General features: G+C 42.4%; 1 protein-coding gene across 1 annotated transcript in view; it reads left to right on the forward strand.

Annotated features, from left to right (window-relative positions):
- LOC311227392 (E3 ubiquitin-protein ligase RNF19A-like) overlaps positions 1-22,215 on the forward strand; it is a 68,181-nt gene that overhangs the window by 37,125 nt on the left and 8,841 nt on the right. The window contains exons 3-7 of the mRNA XM_084313016.1: positions 7,048-7,256; positions 13,390-13,534; positions 15,612-15,774; positions 17,350-17,464; positions 20,864-21,025. Of these exons, the coding sequence (XP_084169142.1) occupies positions 7,048-7,256; positions 13,390-13,534; positions 15,612-15,774; positions 17,350-17,464; positions 20,864-21,025 (794 nt within the window). The remainder of the gene's footprint in view (positions 1-7,047; positions 7,257-13,389; positions 13,535-15,611; positions 15,775-17,349; positions 17,465-20,863; positions 21,026-22,215) is intronic.

Below are 22,215 nucleotides of genomic sequence, written 5' to 3' on the forward strand. Positions count from 1 at the left end.
AAACTGTAAAAATTCTCTTAAAATGTATTTATTTTTTTATTCTTAAACTAATTTAATCTATTGAATAACAGGTCGTTATTCCTCTGACTTCTGTCTCACACACACACACACACACAGAGCTCCCTCCCCGGGCCCCTGTCCTGTAAGGTATTGGCTTGTGTTGCTACACGGACACATTTGTATGTTGCACCATGGTACTTCCTGTCTGACCGACTCAGAGTAGAGACTTAGTAAACAAACACTCCGGCTCTTATTATATGTGAACTAAAGAGTACAAGGTTTACACAACAGTCCCCACCCGCTGTTTTATTGTATTTGTACCTGTCCGCTGTCAGCTGTTTATCTCTCTTTGTGAGCTTGATTAAATAGCGTTAGCTCACGTTAGCTAGCGATAGCTCCGCGGCTAATTTTAGCTCACCCTAAACTAAATCAATGACTAGGTTCTAAAGCATTCAAGTAGTTTTCACTGCACATAGAAGTAGCCAAACAGCGGGAGCATTTCGGGAGCATATTACCAAAACCCAGGCAATTTCGAGCCCTTAATGAATCAAATAGTCTGCCATGGCTACATGCTAACGCTAACATTATTGCGCAACTAGGAAAAACCTGGCAGCGATAAGGGAATCGAAAGTCACGGGAGCCACACGGTTCCAGGCATCGGCCAATTAGGAACCGGTTCCCAACCGTAACCGGTTTTCGATTCCCATCCCTATATACTATAGACTATCGTTTCGTTTTCTCGAGATCTCGAGAAAATTATCCTGTTATCACGAGAAAACTAATTAAATTAACTTGTTATCACGGGAAAACGGAGTAAATAAAATGTATGAATGTACGGCCTCTTAGGGCTTCCGTAGTAAAATCAGTATTTTGACAGTTTTCTTTTAAAATAATTTACTGCACAAAATCCATGTTCACTAGACCAGGTTTTCTTTTTCTTTTTGATGTCTACTACCACCAGTATTCTTTACATGTGAGGTGTGCTTGAGCATGCTTCTATCTGAACACAAGTTCCCAAAATAGTGTAAAAAAATTTGTGCTAAATTGAGTGCACGTCAACAGTCTACTCAAGCCTTTGAAGTAACAGCATCTCTTTGTCTCATTAGAGAAGGCTTTCACCTTTTTATCTAGGTACTGTAAAGCAGCTTGTTCATTTCCTTGTTTTAAAACTCTGTTATAAATACCACATTTTCATCAGTGATGCATAGGGGTGGGACGATACATCGATCCAGATCGATACATCGATGTAATTATCAACAATCGGATCGATGCGATGTAATAAGATCGATTCATATCGATACTCTTATTTTGAAAATCCTGTGGTGAGTCTCATATCCGCCCAAGAACAACAGCAGTAGCTCCGTGTGTGTAGATGTTACAGCATAGCATTCTCCCTTTCTGTGTGTGTGTGTGCGCGCGTCTTTGGAAAGACCAGATGAGGTCAGAGGAGTTTGATAAACAATATAATACATAATAAATGTAGGCCTATACATGATCATGCAACATCAACAAATTGTTGTAGGAACGGTTTGGGAGAGGGAGGTTGTGAGTTTTGAGTTCCAAAAAATGTAGCTTAAAGTTTAAAGCTCAATATATAAAAACGTGGCACTTTACAGTGAACAGGAGGTCTATTTGTATTAAAAACAATAGATTGATTTTCCTTTAAATGTCTGGAAGAGCTCAAAAATACAAATGTCAAATGATATTTTCATTACCTTTTTTTTGTTGATCTAAATGTTACTGATTGTGTTAAATGGGCATATGATATCATCTCATATCGATCGCAGGCACCTGAATCTAATCGTATCGTATTGTATCGTGAGAGACTTTGTGATATCGGCAAATATCGTATCGTTGTCCAAAGAATCGATATCGTATCGTATCATGATGAAACTGGTGATTCCCACCCCTAGTGATGCAACTGTTTGTTTAATGTGTCAGCCATTCCTGGAACTAAGCCATGAGGAAACTACATGTTTATAGGCAACCACTATCAAATTGTAGCGTGTTTGGCCATAAACAGAGTAGCACCAGGTAAATTAATATACGTTTTGTTGTTGTTGTGTCCTTAGGCTACGTGGTAACAATAGATGATTGAGTAACCTAGGCTTACAATTTGAAATGGGCATTTTAATTTTGTTGTTTAAAGCCCTCAGCATAAGAGATTTACCAGTTTTTTTTCAATTGGCTTGACAAACATACATCAATGGTGCAGTCAAAGTGGCTGTGAAATAGATTCGATTTCAGTCATCAACACCTCACTTCTACCCATTAATTTAATATATATCATATATTTATAATCTACCTTTTAAAATCCTCTTGCGGTAATATTACCCACCAGATGTGCTGAACTTCCTATCCTTCCATTTCAGGCAGTATGCAATCAGCTTTTCTGTTTAATTTTCTTTTATATATAAGAATTGTATATAAGAAAAAAGGAGAGAACAGGGTTTACTGAAGTAACTGTACATGCGTCACTGAACAGTACAATAAACATAAACAGCCCAGACTGAGTCTGCACCTTAGCAACCGCATGCAAAGGCCACTCAGGGCACCATCTGGCCATTATCACAACCACAGAACAACAGCGTTGGGCAGCGGTCACCTACACTTTAAGTGAGTGTGTGAAATAGGGAATCGTATATTGCCTGGAGAATTTAAGACGAGTTTGTTGTTGTTGTTTAAATTCTTGGAGGGTGGGGACTGGAGTAGGCATAAGAATGGAGTTGCAGTGAAGTCATGCTCACACCTGCATTGACTCATCAGTTTGGTGTAGCTTACTGGCTCATCATTAGTTTGGTGTAGTGTATAAGGGCACGGTTTGTACGAAAGTGATGGTGACGTCTTGATCGAGTGCCAAGCGGATGCAGATAGGCTTCATCATTTATGATAAATGTTTTATTTAAATTTCTATGATGAGTCATATACTATAATACTATAATATTAGTGTAGCCAGGGAGCGAAATTAACTTTTTGACTCACCGGCCAGTGGCGGGTAGATGGGAAGAGTCTACCCGCCAAGCATATTTCTTACCTGCCAATATATATTTTATATATACAATTTTTTTTTAAATAAAATATATATTATATAATCATACTTGTAGTTGTATTATCTGCGAGACATCGCCACCACGCAATAAGTCAAAATGCTTGCTATCTGCAAACAGCTCCACTGTCTGTTTTGGCTGTGTTGCTCTTCTAGAAAAATAATCCTTTCAGGGTTGCCTATTGAAATACTGTACACTTTCCTACTGTACACTTTCCTGATTAATTGAAATGGGGGACCCTGATGTAAACAAGACGAAAGTATTTCTCTGGTCTGCATCCCCTTAACAATTGTGTGTATTGAGCTGTACTGTATTGTACCCATTCTGCAATCTGTTAATAAAGTTTTCAATCAATCAATCAATCACACCTCCAGTACAGAAACATTGTTTGAGTTTGCGTGTCAGGTAGACCGACAGTCGAGTCTGCCAATTACATCACATCGCTTGCACTCCGGTGCTGCAGCTGGACCCATTGCCCACCTCTGCTGTTGATAACGCTAGCCAAGTTATTATACACACAGATACACAGTGGGCCAGTGACTTTGGTGTAGGGGTGTAACAATGCATCGATCCTAAGGGGGAAATTCAACTGCATCGATTTGAAAATGTTAGAATAGATTATCGCAATTTTAATGTGTACACGTTATGTTATTGTCATGTCCGTTACAGCCAACACACCGACATACGCTACTGCATCAACGTTATGATTAACAAAGCAAGGCATTCGTTTTGTTGCATTAACGTTATTCGTTATATTACTATTGCTATCGATAAATCTAGGTGTTCTAAAATCTATTGCTATTGGTAAGAGAGACTATAATAAGTTGGTGTCTCGGAAAACGAGAGCCCTGATCGCGGAGTTTCAGGAAGTAAACAAGAAAAATTTGAGCTTCCGATTGGTCATTTGCTTTATTTCCCATGAAACCAGTCACTTCACTCTACTGTGATTGGACCGTTGGCTTGAGTGCAATGTGGGACTTGTAGTTTTTTAACGATCTCGCAGCGGAGGAAAAAAAAGACGAGAGAGGCTATAATCTGTATTCGCACAGCGTGCGCGTAATTGATTTTTACCGTTCGCATACAAATATTTTTAGGGGCCTGCTAGGGGCGGCGGGCTTTAGTTTCGGTCCCTGAGTGTAGCCAAATTTTGTAACTGCAACTGTGAAGAAAACCCCCATTGGTTTAAACGGAATGAATAGACGCATACAAAAAATATATATAAAAAAATTAAAATAAAATTTGAATGTTTATTTAGAATTCGAACGCCAACATAACAAACGAAGGTCCGAATGTTTGGGCTCAGCCCTAGCGTACTGGCTCATCGTCAGCTTGGTGTAGCGTACTGGCTCATCAGCTTGGTGTAGCGTACTGGCTCATCAGCTTGGTGTCGCGTACTCATCAGCTTGGTGTAGTGTACGGCTCCTGAGTCCTCTGTTATGCTTTACTCTACACACGCCCTCCACGGTGTTACTCAACAACACATCACCACTTGTGTCTTTTTGAATAATGGCTCTTTCATCAGGCTGTTGGCTCTGCTGACTCATCCTCTCCATCGTTTTCAGTCTTCCTGGCGAGACGCCTCTTCACTCATCTCTCTTCTCCCCCTTCACTCCACCTCTCCTCTCCCCCCTTCACTCCACCTCTCCTCCCACTTCACTCCACCTCTCCTCCCCCTTCACTCCACCTCTCCTCTCCCCCTTCACTCCACCTCTCCTCTCCCCCCTTCACTCCACCTCTCCTCTCCCCCTTCACTCCACCTCTCCTCTCCCCCCTTCACTCCACCTCTCCTCTCCCCCTTCACTCCACCTCTCCTCTCCCCCCTTCACTCCACCTCTCCTCTCCCCCCTTCACTCCACCTCTCCACTCCCCCCTTCACTCCACCTCTCCACCAAGATAATACAGTTTTTAATGAAATGTCAGTGTCTGGTTGTTGTATTTCAACATAATGACATTAACAAAAAAAATCCAAAACTAAATACTGTTATGCCATCAAAAAGTATTTGATAAGAGTAGAGAAACATTAAGACTCTGGGCAGAACATGTAGACGTCATGCATAGAGGCCTAACTTCCTCACACAGTCTAATATGCAATGCAGTGAAAGTCTTAAACTAATTGCATTCTTACACCAGAGTATCGAGGCTGTGCTAACATTTAGACTATAAAAGGAGATGAGATGATACACAAGGAACTTGGGGGCGGGACTTAACCGTCTGTAGTGTGGTAGTGAAAGGGGTAACCTTCTGTAGTGTGGTAGTGAAAGGGTTAACCATTTGGTATTGTGGCAGTGAAAGGGTTAACCTTCTGTATTGTCACAGTGAAAGGGTTAACCATTTGGTAGTGTGGTAGTGACAGGGTTAACCCAGAAGCCCCCTGGGTATCACCTAGAGAGGGTCCTCTGGCGGAACTATGGAAGCCCTGTCTAGACTGCATGGTTCTGCACTCTTCATAGAGTGTCGGTTTACTGTAGCTACTGTACTGTTAACCACAGCTCACCCTGCACAGGGCCGTCAACGGGTCCAGGCACAGTGTTTACCATCTTGAAGGAGCGGAATAAGATGGACTCATTGAACATGTTTTTTAATGAGGACTTATTAAATGAACACATTTTTTATATGCTTACTGGATAGATCAAAGCAAATGTATTTGTATAGCCCCAAGAAATCACAACGAATTGCCCCCATGGGCTTTACAGATAAAGAAGAAACATCACAATAGATCCAGAACAGAAACCACCATAAAATCCACATTTGCAACACCCCCAGACTTTCCCCAATGATGTGCAGTAGGCTACTCAGAGTGTCTTCTCTCCAGTCTCACCAGTGCAGGGTTTCTTGAGGTCGGTCACACACACACACACACACACACACACACACACACACACACACACACACACACACACACACACACATAGACACAGACGGGGCTTGGCATGCATTACAGGGAATGAAGATACTCTTCATATTGTTAATAATTCACACAGTCTGTGTCCAGGAAAGGCGCCCCCTACAGTATATATAATATGCGTCCAGTGCCATGATTATATAATTACACATTACCTACAGCGCTAACAAGGGTCAAAGTGTTTGTTTTTATGATTTGCTTGGCATGTTTCCGTGGTGATTATATTGTGGTGCTGGTGGAAGAGTGAAAAGTAATGAGGGTTCAACTCTGGCCTGGTTGATAGTAGCTCACTAAGAATCCATTATGAGAGTTGTTGTTGTTGATTATCATCCTAGTGATGGGTAGGACTGAACAATTTTGAAAGAATATATAATTGCGATTATTTTAACTGATATTACAATTGCGATATGATTGACATTGACAATATTAGATGGAATGATAATTTCTGTTATCATTTTCATTGAAAACACTACTATATTATGCCCCTTTTGGTCAATATCTTCAAAATGCTATTGGATGACAACAAGCTTCATACTTTTGATAAGCTTGTTTCAGTAATCATCCACAAAAAGCTTTATCAATCTGCCCAGTCCACCCAACATGAAGGCAGTTAAAATCACCGTTCCAAATCAGATTCTAATGGGAGACAACTACCACTGTGTGTTGCTCCTTTAGCAGGTCCATTTGTTAGAGGCAGGAATCCTATTTGGATGTAAATGAGAATTTGCCTGTGTGGGTCTTTTCATCGGCTTGTCTGTTTTTGTGATTCTTAGTAATGGATTCTTAGCCCTCGTATATTAGACTTGCACATTATTAAAAACCGTGATTGCCATTGGATTGGCTCAGCACCCTTCTATTTATGTGGAAATTGATTATTGGTATTGGTCGATGAGGGAACAGAATGGAGACAATACTGTACAGTCAAGAATGTGTGTGTGTGTGTCACACAGCAGATCACTCCCACTCCATATGCTGTTCTCTCTCCTACCAGCATACTGCCCCCTGGTGTACACCTTTGGTTCCTGCAGTTAACCTGCCAGGAAACTGCCACCACTCAAACCAACTACTGTTTTGGTTCCATTTTCTCCTTTTTCGCAGGTACGCGGTCATCGCCTTCGGCTGCGCCAGCTGTCCGAAGCTCACGTGCGGCCGCGAGGGCTGCGGGACGGAGTTCTGCTACCACTGCAAGCAGCTGTGGCACCCCAACCAGACCTGCGACGCCGCCCGGCAGCAGAGGACCCAGAGCCTACGGCTGAGGAGCTTCAGGTCCTCGTCCCTCAGCTACAGCCAGGAGAGCGGAGGCACAGGTACCTGGCCTCCTGGCTCCTGACCGCACTCTTATCACATTGTTACAAAGGGTCAGATTAAACCGAATATATATATTTATTGCCTGAGATCCCATGTATAATATTTGTATATCGTTTGATATCCCTTGTATATTCTTTGTACATATATACGGAATATCCCTTTAGTCTACAGGACAGACCATAATATTCGTTCTCCTATTGGAAGCGATCCCCTGGCGCCAGTGCTTTACCCCCTAGAGCTGACTTCAAAGGTACCGACGAGATATGTCTGTACATGCCCAGCTTCTCACCATGAATACGGCTGGCGAAATACGAATGGTACTATTTGTTCACCGTACATATAAATAGGGCGCAAGAAATGTAGAACTCCTCTTAGTCCCTTGTCCCGTTCAGTCTCGTTCAGTTCCAGTTATCCAAGTGACGTCCCTCCCCACTACGCAACGTGGGCAGAGTAGGGCTCGCATCGCCCCAAGATAGAGTCTCGTGTTATCCTAATACGTTCGTTTAACGTATCGTTCGCTATTTATTAGTAAACCTTCATTACGAGTCAAAGACCACGTGAAGTGAGTAATTGTGTGTCTACAATAGAGCACTTATTACCGCGTGCTAATAAGGATAGTAACGTCAAGTTCAACCGTGCACTACCGCGCACCACGGAGGATTTACACCCCGCCAGCAGTGCCACTTTCCGGCAAGGATTATTATTCTTCATTCTTCACCAAGCTGCTGGAGCAGAGAACCGCCTACCCCACTGCTACTGTGGGATCTACACCTGCCCGTGAGACCATCACTCGAGCCCGTCTCTGTCGTACCAGAGGCTCCACGGCTCTCACCTGCACGGCGCGCACCCTGGGACCAGGCTGCCTATCCCCGCTGACACAGGGGTGATATCGCCTCCGTGAACCATTGACTTGCATAGAGCTTTGCCTCCCTCTGCTGGCTTACAACCGGTAGTACACCCCTTTCCCAGAGTACCATAGAGATAATCCTTAATATTCATTATTGATTTGCCTATGCACATTCGATTTGCCTTATAAGCGCATTCAAATGATAAATGTAATAACCCTTTGATGTAATAAATATTCTAAACAAGTATTTGAGTGGAAACCGTGTTATTGTGGAAGTGTTGTCATCTAATATACCTTTGTACGGTATTGGCCAGTAATGTACAAGACGGTAGTAGTTCAATGATACTAGTACTTGATTAATACAGTCAGGGAATTGTACCCCTCAGTTACACACATCAAATGTATTTTTAAGGCCCGCAATCACACGTTAATGTCCCCATGGGCTGGACACGTCTTCTTTAAACAAGTCAAAAAGAAACATCACAATAAATCAAGAACAAAAAACCCATCATGAAATCCAAAACAACACACTCAGACATACCCCAGTGAAGGTATGGAAAAACTCACTAAAAACCTAGCAATAGGAAAAAAGCACCACAGGGCGATGTGGAGGAGAGAAACCTTAGAAGGGCCGTTCAAGGGTCCCCCTTCTTGGATGTTGGTGATGGTTGTGTTGCTATGGATGATCGATGGGTGGAGAATAAAACAGGCGAAATAGTTGGTATGTATGAACATATAAGTGAAATAAAACACATGTACATGCAATAGCAACTGGGGTACATAAGAAAATTTTTCAAAGATTTAAATGGAATAGAGAAGCTAAGAAAGAACAAAAGAGAAAGCATAGGGAGACAAAGCGCTGGTGTGAAAATACGATAAAGGCTAAATGTCGAGGCTCGGAGCTCAAACCTGTAACACTGAGGTTCTATGACGTAACCCGAAAGAAACGGGCCTGTTCAGTTCAGTCCTTTTTTTTTTTTTTTTTTTTTTTAACTTACATTTTTATTTTGACTTACAAACATCAACATCAACAACATTACAACATTACAATTGACAGACAAAATTATAAGAAAATAACCCCTAAATGGCGGCTAGGTGGTGTAGTGGGCAAGGCACTCGCCACCAGTGTGGAGACGCTAGGATTCGCGTGTTCGAATCCAGCTCTCCACATTGTTTTCAGTTTAGCTGGTCGTCCGCAGTAATACACATTGGCCGTATTACGGGGAGGGAAAACTGAAGGGTGGGGATCGAACGTTGTGAACAAGCGACTCCTACAAGTCGGTTGGTGCGCCTGCGCAGTAGAATCAGGAAGTGTTGGGGGCAGCGTGAGCCTCCCACGCGTTACTCGACACTGAGAGATCGAGCTGCGCAGGTGAAAAGATGCGACTGCTGTTCATAATAATCATGTTGTTTATCGAGTTATTGGCAATGGATCGCTATATATTGTGACGAGCCAGAGTGCCGGCAGCCAAACCGAGTGCCCGGAAGTAATATGGCCGACCAGCACAACCTCCACAGCACTTCCTGTTTGGCGATTGCGCCGATCGGCCACCAGATGGCGCTCCTGAACCGCCAGAGAGCTCAGTGGGTCCTGCTGGTGGATCTCAGGCCAGCGGAGGGGAAATATGAATCCGATCACAGATTTTTGAAATATTGATATTAAAGACGCTGTAAAGCGTCCTTCGGCAACTTGAGCATGGCCGGGAATGACGCTGTAAAGCGTTTCCCGGCAGTTAAAGTGTTAATCAGACCAGAAATAACAATGTGGGAGTAAGGAGGTTAAAGGAAACAGGTTAAGACGTTTTCTTCATTCATTCCTTTAGGTTCGATACAATTGAACAGGTGGATATAATAACATTCACGTTGCAGCAGCAGCTTGTGTCTGTCTCCACCTCGCGCTGGCCCGAGTACTAACTCTAGTCCCATATATTTGAGGTCGTTGACGGTATGCTTACACTTAGAGAAATGTCGAGCTACCGATGACTTGACATCTGAATTCCTCAAAGCACATTTGTGTTCACTTATTCTTGATTTAAAGGCTCTCGTTGTTTTGCCCACATAGTAAAAATTACAAGGACATTTTAGCAAATACACCAGATTGGACGAATTACACGTAATCCGTCCTTTGACTGGGATATTTTTCCCCGTTTTTGGATGTGCGAAAAATTTATCTTTAATCATACCCTGGCAATGAACACAGGATTGGCAGGGAAAATTTCCATCTGGGATGTTGGACATAAAATGGGAAGGTTTATTTAAGGGCAAATCAGTTTTGACTAGGAGATTAGATAAATTCGCTTGTCTCTTGTAAAAATAGTTAGGCGAATGCTGAAACGCTGTCCCTATGAGAGGGTCGGACTGCAGAATATGCCAATGTTTATTGACAATACTCCGCGTGTCTCTCGTAATAGGGCTGTAAGTAGACACGAAAGATACTTTGTCAGGTTTATCTTCTTTCTTTCTGGGGGTAAACAACGTGGCCCTGTCGATATGCTTGGTTTTATTAAAGGCTTTTAGTGTCAAATCAGCACTATATCCTCTCTCGTGGAAACTGCCACGGAGTACCTTTGCTTGTGCAATAAATGTATCGTCAGTATCACATATTCTCTTATAGCGAAGTATTTGGCTATAAGGAAGACTGTTCTTCAAGGCTGGGGTGTGATAACTAGAATAATGCAAGAACGAGTTACGGTCCGTCTCCTTTTTAAAAACCTGTGTGTAATGAGATGCCATCTGGGGCTTTCTTGATCAGAACATCGAGGAAGGGTAAATTATACATATCAAACTTTAATGTAAACTTTATCGTTCTTCTACAGGAGTTCAGGTACTCAAGGAAGGCAAAAAGTTCAGATGATGAACCAGACCAAATAAAAAAACAGATCGTCAATATAGCGCATATAAGATTTGACACATTTCTCAAACGGGTTATTATTAAAGATATGATCCACTTCATATTTGGACATATAAAGATTGGCTAGGTTCACTGCGGCTGGAGAGCCCATGCTGAGGCCTCTGTTTTGTAAATAGTATTTATCTTGGAATCTAAAATAATTTCTAGTTAGAACTAGATCGGTTAAACTAACCAGCGCTTCTGTAGGGGGGAGTAATACTTCCCTCGAGTTTAAATAAAAACTCAGCGCGTCCAGCGCATCTGCATGTGGAATGCTGGGGTAAAGGCTGACTACATCTATGGTAACTAGTAAGTCTGTAGGACTAATGTTGCAGGACGAGAGCCTGTTCAAAAAAGTAGTAGTATCCTTCAAGTAACCACGCTGAGAAGAGGCCAAATCCTTAATATGCGCATCAATGAACTGAGAGATTTTTTCTGTGGCAGAGCCAATACCGGAAACAATAGGTCTACCAGGAGGGTTAATCATATCCTTATGGATTTTAGGTAAAGTGTAAATAATAGGAGTAACCGGGTACTCTACGAACATAAACTTAAATTCATTTTCTGTAATTGCCTCAGACAATCTCAGGCCGCAGAACCATGGGCGCTTTCAGGAGCCATTGGCAATTCAGCCGTTGGGTGGGGGGGCGCTGTTGAGCGGGCCTGTGACCAGACCTAAAAGCGCCCATGGTTCTGCGGCTCTGCAGCTACATGCTATTCGCAACTCCACTGCTGCAGCCGTCCTCCCGCTGCAGCCGTCGTTATCATAACACTACACACATATCATAATGTTTACAGCAAACTGTAGTTGATCACCAGGTATGTTTTATTAACGTAGAATAATTCATATAAGAAAAACGATAGGGAAATCCCTTACCTTTCTCCACTGGTTAAAAATGCCAGGAACTGAAATTGAAACTTGCTGTGCGCCGCGGTGATATGTGTTTATTATGAAATGACAATTGCGTGTTGACACGCCCACTGCGCGAAGCCTCCTAAATAACTTTTTCCAGTTTGCACATCAGCGTTTCCGTTAGCCGGTATTTACCGGTATTTGACCGGCAAAATCTGTTGAAGTCCGACATATTTAATCTCTCCGGTCATAGTGTCCGGTGAAAATAGTTCCCTCTGGGCACAGTTTGATTATTTGAATTGTATTTGGATGGGCTGGAGTTGGGTGGCCTATGCGATGAACGAAACAATCATTGCGTTTGTTGTCGTTGCTTCGCTCAGCGAGAGCTTGCTGCTGGATTTGCGGAAGGCATGCAGCTGCAGACCCACAGAACCCACCAGCTTTGCTGGCACAGTGCGGTCCCCAGACCTGGAAAGCTGCTCTGCGGGTCTGCAGCTGGATGCTTCTTGCAAACTAACTGCGGCCGGCTCGCGCTGATAACAGCTTTCATTGTTGGACCGGCTGCTTGGTGGAGCAACGATGAAACGAATGTAATGAATCGTTCGTCGCATGGGCTATTTAATTTTGGCCTGTTTTGGTACGGTTCGGGTGGTCAAGTTGTGCTTGGAGGGAGTTGTTTTCACCGGACATTATGACCAGCACCAAGTCGTTGGGAGGTGGAGATATACATCACGCAAACCCGGCCACGATAATGTTGCCGTCTCTCTCTGCAAAATTTCTCAGTTCTTCGCTTGATATAATTAATACAAATGTCCAATATAACGGAATTCGTTAGCTCATAAAAATGTGATTATAACAGACTGCTGTTTAGTGTCGGACCGACTGCCCACATATGCGGTCTATTTTATTTCAAGTCAGCAGCAGCACGGAGTATCGAGGGACTTATTTTATTTGGAATATATTAATGACTGTATACGCAAAAGTAGCCTAGTTTTAAATAATAATATTATAAATCTACATGCCTTGAGGATGACATTCTTTATATAGTCTGCCTATAAATTGTTTTAAAGCTCAATAAACTATGACCGGAATTAATCTCATTTGTCCGGTAGATTGAAATCTTGCAGGTCACGGAGACCGGCAACAATTTTTTCTAACGGAAACCCTGTTGCACATATCTATTATCTATGACTAATTCTATCTATTTTTAGGGGCAAATGCGATTGAAATAGTCGCGCTGTGGTTACATGACGTCATTGCTATTTTAGAGCTGCCCTACCGGTTACACGGTATAGTCAAAATCCATACCGTAGAGCAAATTCATACCGTTTATACCGTATACCGTTTATACCGTCCACCCCTAATCTGTAGCTAACATTCCAGCTGGCAAGAGGGATACCCTGAGTTCAGCTCGACGTTGTGGAAATACACACAAACTATGTACACTTGACTTGTCCCAATGTTTACAGTACATACACAGAACTGACCACAGCTTTTCACACCTTTCTGCCCCCCCCCCCCCCCCCCCGACACGCACACTAGCCGACGACATCAAGCCATGTCCACGCTGTGCCGCCTACATCATCAAGATGAACGACGGCAGCTGTAACCACATGACCTGCGCCGTCTGCGGCTGCGAGTTCTGTTGGCTCTGCATGAAGGAGATCTCCGACCTGCACTACCTGAGGTAATACACACACACACACACACAGTGGAGTACTCACTAGATCAGGGGTTCTCAACCTTTCTGCTGCCAAGGCACCCCTGTGTCCAATAAAATATTCCAGGGCACCCCTACATACGATAAAGACTTTTCCGGTCCTGTCTTTTTTGCTACAATGATGACAAAAGTGCTTGCTTTCAAAATAACGTTTATTTAACCCATTGAAACTGGGAAACACATTTGTGTGTATATGCAGGCTATATAATGCATTATTAGCAGGCGTTTCAGGTCTAAATGTATAAATAAATATAGCAATAGTCTGACCATTTCTCAAACAGAAAATCATGTATTTTTTTTAATACAGAAAAGGATCACTAACGTGCTATCTGTTGCAGCTGCACTGTTTTCCATAAAAATAACATAATGTGACCATTTCTCAAACAGAAAATCATATATTTATTTATTTTAAATACATAAAAATATCAATAAAGTGCTATCTGTTGCAGCTGCACTGTTTTCCATCAAAATAACATAGTGTGACCATTTCTCAAACAGAAAATCATGTATTTATTTGTTTAAATACAGAAAATATCAATAAAGTGCTATCTGTTGCAGCTGCACTGTTTTCTATACAAATAACTAGTGTGACCATTTCTCAAACAGAAAATCATGTATTTCTTTTTAAAATACAGAAAAATATCAATAAAGTGCTATCTGTTGCAGCTGCACTGTTTTCCAAAAAAAATAACTAGTGTGACGGTGACCATTTCTCAAAAATCAAAGGATCACCAAGTTACCATTTCTCAAAAAATATAAATAAATACAGAAAATAAGCACTTGTGGACATTTCTAGCTCAGTGCGAGGTCTGCTGCTGCTGCTGGCTAATGATACGGTCAATACGTGGGGAGATCGATGACAAGGCAACACGCATGTCATCCTCAAGGCTCAACTTGGCCCTATATTTGGTTTTCAGAGCTGTCATGGATGAAAATCCAGCTTCACACAAATATGAACTTGTCCATTTTGTGTGAAAATTCAGCTTTGCGGTTCACGTTGGAAATATTATTCTAGCTAGGTGACGATTGATTATGACATCACATCCTGTCATTCTTTGTTGATGGTCAGCAATACAATGTTGACGTATAAAACAGGCAACAGCTATATATAAATGTAATCTGCAGAGTGCCTTTTACTGTTTATCTGTTAAATACAGTTTTCATTCATTCATTCATTCACATTTTGTATCATAATAATCATAACACAGCGGCTGATACACTCACTTGTTCTGTGACCATCGCCGTCGGGAATTAGCACTTTTCAGAAGCTGTGTGGTCCGGTCTTGAACTTTCCATAACGTGTCTCGATAAATCCATTTGATTAGATCCAGCACTGAATGCATTTAGTGATTATTATCACGACGGCGATTGCTGCGTGATTACCAAATGTAGCCGCTTTGCATTTCCTTGATAACGGACATAGGACCCGTGATGTCACACGAATGCGACTGCTCTGGAAATGCGTTGGAAAATCTGTTGGTAAAAGTAATGATGCCTGCCGCGGACGTTAAGTTGCTGAAGTTTCTATAATAACTTTACGAAACGTGTGATCGATTTCTTTTTTAGTTCATGTTATTAGATTAGGCAATTATGGTATACACATGAAGCACTAGATAGACTATTTGTTTAGTTAAATAGTTGTCATTCTATATTTTTAAAGAAACATTCCCAGGCATCTCACGGCACCCCTGGCAGCTCTCCGTGGCACCCCTGTGTGCCGCGGAACCCCTGTTGAGAACCGCTGCACTAGATCATATGTATCAGGCTAGCCCTAAGGTTAGGACAACTGGGTTTAAAAGACTGGCTCCGATACAGCAGCATTGTGATACACACACAGCTATCTTGACTCCTGTCTCTCTCTCTCTCTCTCTCTCTCTCTCTCTCTCTCTCTCTCTCTCTCTCTCTCTCTTTCTCTTTCTTTCTCTTTCTGTCTCTCTCTGTCTCTTTATGTCTATCTCTTTCTCTCTCACTCTCTCTCTCTCTCTGTCTATCTCTCACTGTCTATCCCTCTCTTTCACTCTGTCTCTCTCTCTCTCTCTCTCAGTCCGTCAGGCTGCACGTTCTGGGGTAAGAAGCCGTGGAGCAGGAAGAAGAAGATCCTGTGGCAGCTGGGCACGCTGGTTGGAGCCCCCGTGGGCATCGCCCTCATCGCTGGCATAGCCATCCCTGCCATGATCATTGGCATCCCCGTCTACGTGGGAAGGAAGGTGAGGCCTATGAGCCAGGAGCTGAAGCACCACACAGAAGAACATTTGTAAACAAAACTAAATCTGTGCCCAAATCTAAATGTCTAAATCTAAATGTCTAAATGTTTTGCCACGTGGTTACTCGGATGATGCATTCTAGCAGCCTCTATACCCCTTTGTTTCAGTCCTGTTCTCAACAGGCTGTTTCTGTAACGAACTAGCCACTTTCATGGTGCAAATACGATAATTATTGTTTATCTAGCAGTGGTGCGTGAGCCTGTGACGTCGAACAAAATTCAGATTGAACTCACACTAGGCAAGATACACTAGACGCCACTAGTCACAGCCTAAGTGCAGAAAAGGCACAATGGACATTATTTAACAATTTCTCAGTGTTGGGACAACCCAACATTCTGCAAAAACAACGCAAAACACTCTCGAGGCACAGACCACATGTCCTCCTCTCCTCACAACAGAACAATAGGATTCAGGTTCAAAATCATAGAAATACCTCTTTAAGGAAGAGTTGAGTGTCCGGCAGCTCAACAAACTGACCTACATGACAACCAAAACCCCAAATATTCTGTATGACATGACGTTGACATTCAAGTTGACGCTCGCTTTATCAGAAGACTGTAACTTTGAGTTTGAATTGAAAATCAAGTGTTAAAAAAAACGTTTTTGACTTTCTTTATCATGTTGAAAAGAGCCAGTATTCCAAGAACTCAACACCACTGTCCTACTTATTCAGATAAACAACCGCACCTCTCTTGTGTTTTTAACTGCCTCTAAGACAGTAACCCACTCTTATCTCTGATTTAGATAGCGTGTCCTCCAGTCATCCGGGGGAGGTAGTAGAGAGCTGTGATGGAAAGTTACCTGGTTGTAAACCGGTCAGGAGGACTAGTCTGAATAACTGGGAATTGGCACTAACCAGCCGAGTAGGTTCCAGCAGAGCCCGGACGATACCTCAGTATCCTCATGTATGGTACAGTTATCCCGCTGGTCGATTAGCCACATTTTATTGGCTCTAGCAGGCTCAGTTTCTAAGCTAGCACAAATGTTGTGGTATTGTATGAAACTAGAGATCTCAAGGATATTGGATATTGCTCCAAAATCGCCTCTCGCCTCTACCAGTATAGAATCTGACCATTTATTCTTCCAAGTCCAATAAAATTTACAGTTTTGTCTCTTTGACAATGACGCAGAAACGCTTGCAGCTTTCTGTCACTATCATCTACGGTCATCCTCCTCTACCCCTTCCTGTGAATATTATGTTAGTCTACACACAGAGGTTGAACGTCTTTGAGTTCACATACCAGTCTGTTATTGTAGCCAGTTGTAGCTTGTGTAAATCAAGAGATGAAAGAATCTGGGAGAGAAGCATCTTAAGTTATACCATGTGTGGAGATGAAACTGATACTCATAGTACTCATACAGATACTCATACCGATACTCGTACTCAAATAGCACTTTTGTGAGTCTTGCCCATCCCTATATCATACACACCATTGACTACATGTAAAGCAGTGGAGTAGTTATTCTATGTAGAACCATATCCCCGCCCAACGGAAAACCTGTTATTTTCCTGCTCAGATCCACAATCGCTACGAAGGCAAGGACATCTCCAAACACAAGAGGAACTTGGTGATTGCCGGCGGTGTGACGCTCTCTGTGATAGTTTCGCCAGTCGTCGCAGCCGTCACTGTCGGTAAGAAGCCACGTCTCTTTATAGGGCTGTCCTTCACTAAAGATGCAGAGTGGACTGATGGCCATATCAACAACACTGTAGAATGAATGTGTTTCACACATGCTGTCGTGCCGATGGGGCTCTTTAAAGCTAGTGCCACTGCTTACCAAAGGGGTTCAGCATTTTTTTTCAGTAAACATTTTAATTCATGGGGGTGCATAGAAATCGACTAAGTCTTGGAAACCGATTTAAATTACTTAAGACCAAACCAACCCATTAAGTGACTAAGACCAAACCAACCGATTAAATTACTTAACACTTTCAGTGCCACCAGGGGGCGCACGACTTAGTGCTTGAATGCCACCATCGGCGCTAATGTTAACGTTAATATCGCCTAATCTATGTTTTTAATTATGTGTCTAATCTGCCCGTCGCTTATCAAAGAATCATTTTCCAGTCAGTGCTGTCAAGGCAGATTGGTTTTTAGGGATGCCCCGATCGATCGGCCACCGATCGTTATCGGCCGATAATCAGTATAAATATGTGATCGGGGAATTCCGATAATTAGTCATATTCGCCGATCGCGGAAACTGATCAAGTGGATATCTCACTCGCTTGTCTCAGACGCACAGGACCTGCAAACTGCTCCTCCTCCCTAGCCCCGCCCGTACCCGTGTAGAGTTTGTAAACACAGAGGAGGCGGACCTCCTCTGCTGAGTCTAGATAGTGCATTCGACCTGAGCTAACGTTAGCTACCTAGCTATCGTTACTGTTTAAACAAAATTACCCAGTCAACTATTCACTTTTAGTAGGCATTGTCTAACGGTATTTAGCCGGCTAGCTACTGATAGCTCCGGATATCAACAAATGCCCCAGGAAGTCTAGTAGCCCATGTTGATATCTCCGTTAGCTTGCGTTAGCTGACGTTAGTTCACGGTTCAAAACGAAATGTCCGATTGAACTAAATAGTTGTCTTAACGTCATCTAGCCGGCTAGCAGTAGCTACAGATAGCTCCTGATATCAATGTCTTATAACATTGATTGAATGCGTATTCGAGCTGAGGGCTTGCTGAATGTGAAATGACCAAAGCATAACGTTACCAAGGCAATAGGGTCCCGCTGCAGCGCCGGAGAATCCTTTTTGGAGCTAGGGCTACTAGAGTACACACAGACAGTGGAGCTGTTTGCAGATAGCGAGCATTTTGACTTGTTGCGTGGTGGCGATGTCTCGCAGATAATACAAGTACAAGTCTAATTATATAATATATATATTTTATAAAAAAAAAAAAAAAACTTTTTATATAAAATAATTTTTAATTTCTTTTTAATCAAAAACGATCGTATCGGATCGGTATCGGCTGATATGGCTCACGACGATCGGTGATCGGTATCGGTGGCAAAAAACGTGATCGGGGCATCCCTATTGGTTTTGTATCGCTTCATTTCCGTTTGAGAGCATTTTGAAAAGCACCCGTTTTGAGGTAAAAAAAAACAGCCCATCGTCTTTTACTGGAATATTCCAGAATGTTGATATTTGTCGGCCTATTTATGAATCGTTTTCAAATAAACGCTAGATGATCAATATTATACGTACACGCACGCACATTCGAGGCGCGCGCTGATAATAGCCCATGGATTTTTTTTTTCGAATGTGTCCTTTTTTGTTTATTGCACTTTTATTGCACTTTGTTTCTTGCTGCAAATAAACACGAGGTAATTATTTTTTTTTTTTTTTTTTTTTTCTCATGGATTTTACAGTGACACCGCTGGAGCACATATCAGAAAAAAGCTTATATCTTCATCAAAACGAGTCTGATTATCCTAACACTGATAACATAGATTCCTTACCTTACATCAGATGGTATCCAACTGGTATATTCCAATTCCTGATCACCATTCTAAAAAATTGATAAGTGTATAGATCTAACGTGTATACAGTAGAACTCATGCTTGCCGCGGCTCAGAGTCTCCAGAATGAACTCTGGTAACCCCGGCTGCATCAGTGGACTGGGAAAAATGTGCACTGGAATATTTTTTTCCCCCCATCCATTTTCATTGAGTCCATTCCAAAATCCCATATGTCATCTGGGAGACGATAGGGGGCGCTTTGGGTAGGCTAGGGTAGGCTCACGTGATGCAATATGATTTCAGATCGCTAAAAAAGAAAAAATCCGAGAATTCTCGTGAGTGGCTTTCAACGTAACTATTGTAAATCCGAGAAAAGCCGTGAGTGACAGTCAAAGTGTTAAGACCAAACCAACCCATTAAATGACTAAGACCAAACCAACCGATTAAATGACTAAGACCAAACCAACCGATTAAGTGACTAAGACCAAACCAACCGATTAAATTACTAAGACCAAACCAACCGATTAAATGACTAAGACCAAAATAATTGTCTTATAAATTGCCTTTTCCAGTGTTTATTATTGTTTTCTAGCGATGGGGGTTTGTATCAATGGGGTCCGTCTCTCATTCTCATTTTGGCTCATCAGTCTAGTCTCGAGTTCACAAGATCGTCCCTCACTCAACTAAGCCATTCTGATTTGACTGTTCTGCTGACGTGTAAGGCACTGGTTGTAGTCACCGCCCACAATCAACAATTCGCTCAACAACGGAGCGAGGGGAATTACTTCCTCAAACGGGTTGAGAGAGAGAGAAATAATTTTTTTGGAATTTTCTTTTTTACAGATGTGTTCCATAGACTCACAGGAATTGTGTAAAGTTGCCCAAATAGTGAAAGGAATAGCAAGACATCTCCCCTTTAAGTGAATAAGACCAAACCAACCGATTAAATGACTAAGACCAAACTAAACGATTAAGTGACTAAGACCAAACCAACCAATTAAATGACTAAGACCAAACTAAACGATTAAGTGACTAAGACCAAACCAACTGATTAATCGACTAAGAGGGAGTAGTCCTTCTTTTCATAGGTCTTCCCCACGCACTCAACATTTTCTTCATCTCAATGTGGGGTCGATTCACATGCCGTCCTTAAGAGTTTGATCTGTAGATGGAATCTACAGTATTTGGGACTTTCTTAACCTGCTATTGGGTGATATGATATATCACAATATTTACCTTAGTTTTGACAGTATAACGGTATGTGACGGTATCATTTTCTAGTGCAAATTACATTGTGATATGACATATATATATTTTATCTTTATCCTGTAATACAATTGTCATGGTCTTATTTCATAAAAAAAATTAAATCTTTGACTTTTTAAACACTGCTGCAAGGAATGACTTTTTAAACACTGCTGCAAGGAATCTTTTTTTGATTAACTTAATAATATAGTTTGTAGATATATATATATCTCCACATGGAGCTGACGGTAGCAGTGTGTCAGCTGCTGCCCCTGCTGTAGACTCACTGTGTTCACCGTGTCCTCTGTCTGTGTTTACGTCCTGAAGGTATCGGGGTGCCCATCATGCTGGCGTACGTCTACGGGGTCGTGCCCATCTCTCTGTGTCGCAGCGGGGGCTGCGGGGTCTCTGCTGGCAACGGCAAAGGGGTCCGCATCGAGTTCGACGACGAGAACGACGTGAACGCAGCCAGCGGAGCGGCAGCCACTGGTGAGTCTCTCTCGGGGTAACCATGGAAACGGAGTCTCTCTCGGGTTAACCATGGAAACAGTCTCTCTCGGGTTAACCATGGAAACAGAGTCTCTCGGGGTAACCATGGAAACACTGGTGAGTCTCTCTCGGGTTAACCATGGAAACAGTCTCTCTCGGGGTAACCATGGAAACACTGGTGAGTCTCTCTCGGGTTAACCATGGAAACAGTCTCTCTCGGGGTAACCATGGAAACACTGGTGAGTCTCTCTCGGGTTAACCATGGAAACAGTCTCTCTCGGGGTAACCATGGAAACACTGGTGAGTCTCTCTCGGGTTAACCATGGAAACAGAGTCTCTCTCGGGTTAACCATGGAAACACTGGTGAGTCTTTCTCGGGTTAACCATGGAAACAGAGTCTCTCTCGGGTTAACCATGGAAACACTGGTGAGTCTCTCGGGTTAACCATGGAAACAGAGTCTCTCTCGGGTTAACCATGAAAACACTGGTGAGTCTCTCGGGTTAACCATGGAAACGGAGTCTCTCTCGGGTTAACCATGGAAACGGTCACGGAAACATCATGCAATAGTTATGGAAACATGAAATGGTCACGGAAACATCATGGAATAGTCACTGAAACATGAAATGGTCACGGAAACAGCATGGAATAGTCACTGAAACATGAAATAGTAACTGAAACAGCATGGAATGGTCACCGAAACATGAAACAGCATGGAATAGTCACGGAAACATCATGAAATAGTCACGGAAACGGCATGGAATAGTCATGGAAACTTTGAATAGTCATGGACATTTTATCAAATCTGATTAGCAAAAAGACGTAGGAATATTGTTGTTCGTCTTTCATGGAAATATAAATCCTTTCAAATCCTTGTTACACAAGACACAATAGTATTCTAATTGAAAAATATTTTTTTTTAGTTATGATGAATGTCACTTTTGTTTACAAAACAACTAACAACAACACAGTTTGAGTTTTGGTACGCTTGTCACAAGTTGGCACTGCAGTGCCTTGGCATGTGTGTTTGCATGCACGTGATTCACAATCCACTGAGTGCCCACTGCCCAGGCTGTTAAGATGCAGACAAGTGTTAGATGGCAGACGGTGTGGAGGGACTTTCCTGGTCTGAACAGACTCTTGCTGCCGGCATGTTTGTGTTTTGGCAGACACCAGTCAGTGCCAGACGGAG

Source organism: Notolepis coatsorum (assembly GCF_963971535.1).
Source record: "Notolepis coatsorum genome assembly, chromosome: 4".
In the NCBI taxonomy this organism is placed as follows: Eukaryota; Metazoa; Chordata; class Actinopteri; order Aulopiformes; family Paralepididae; genus Notolepis; species Notolepis coatsorum.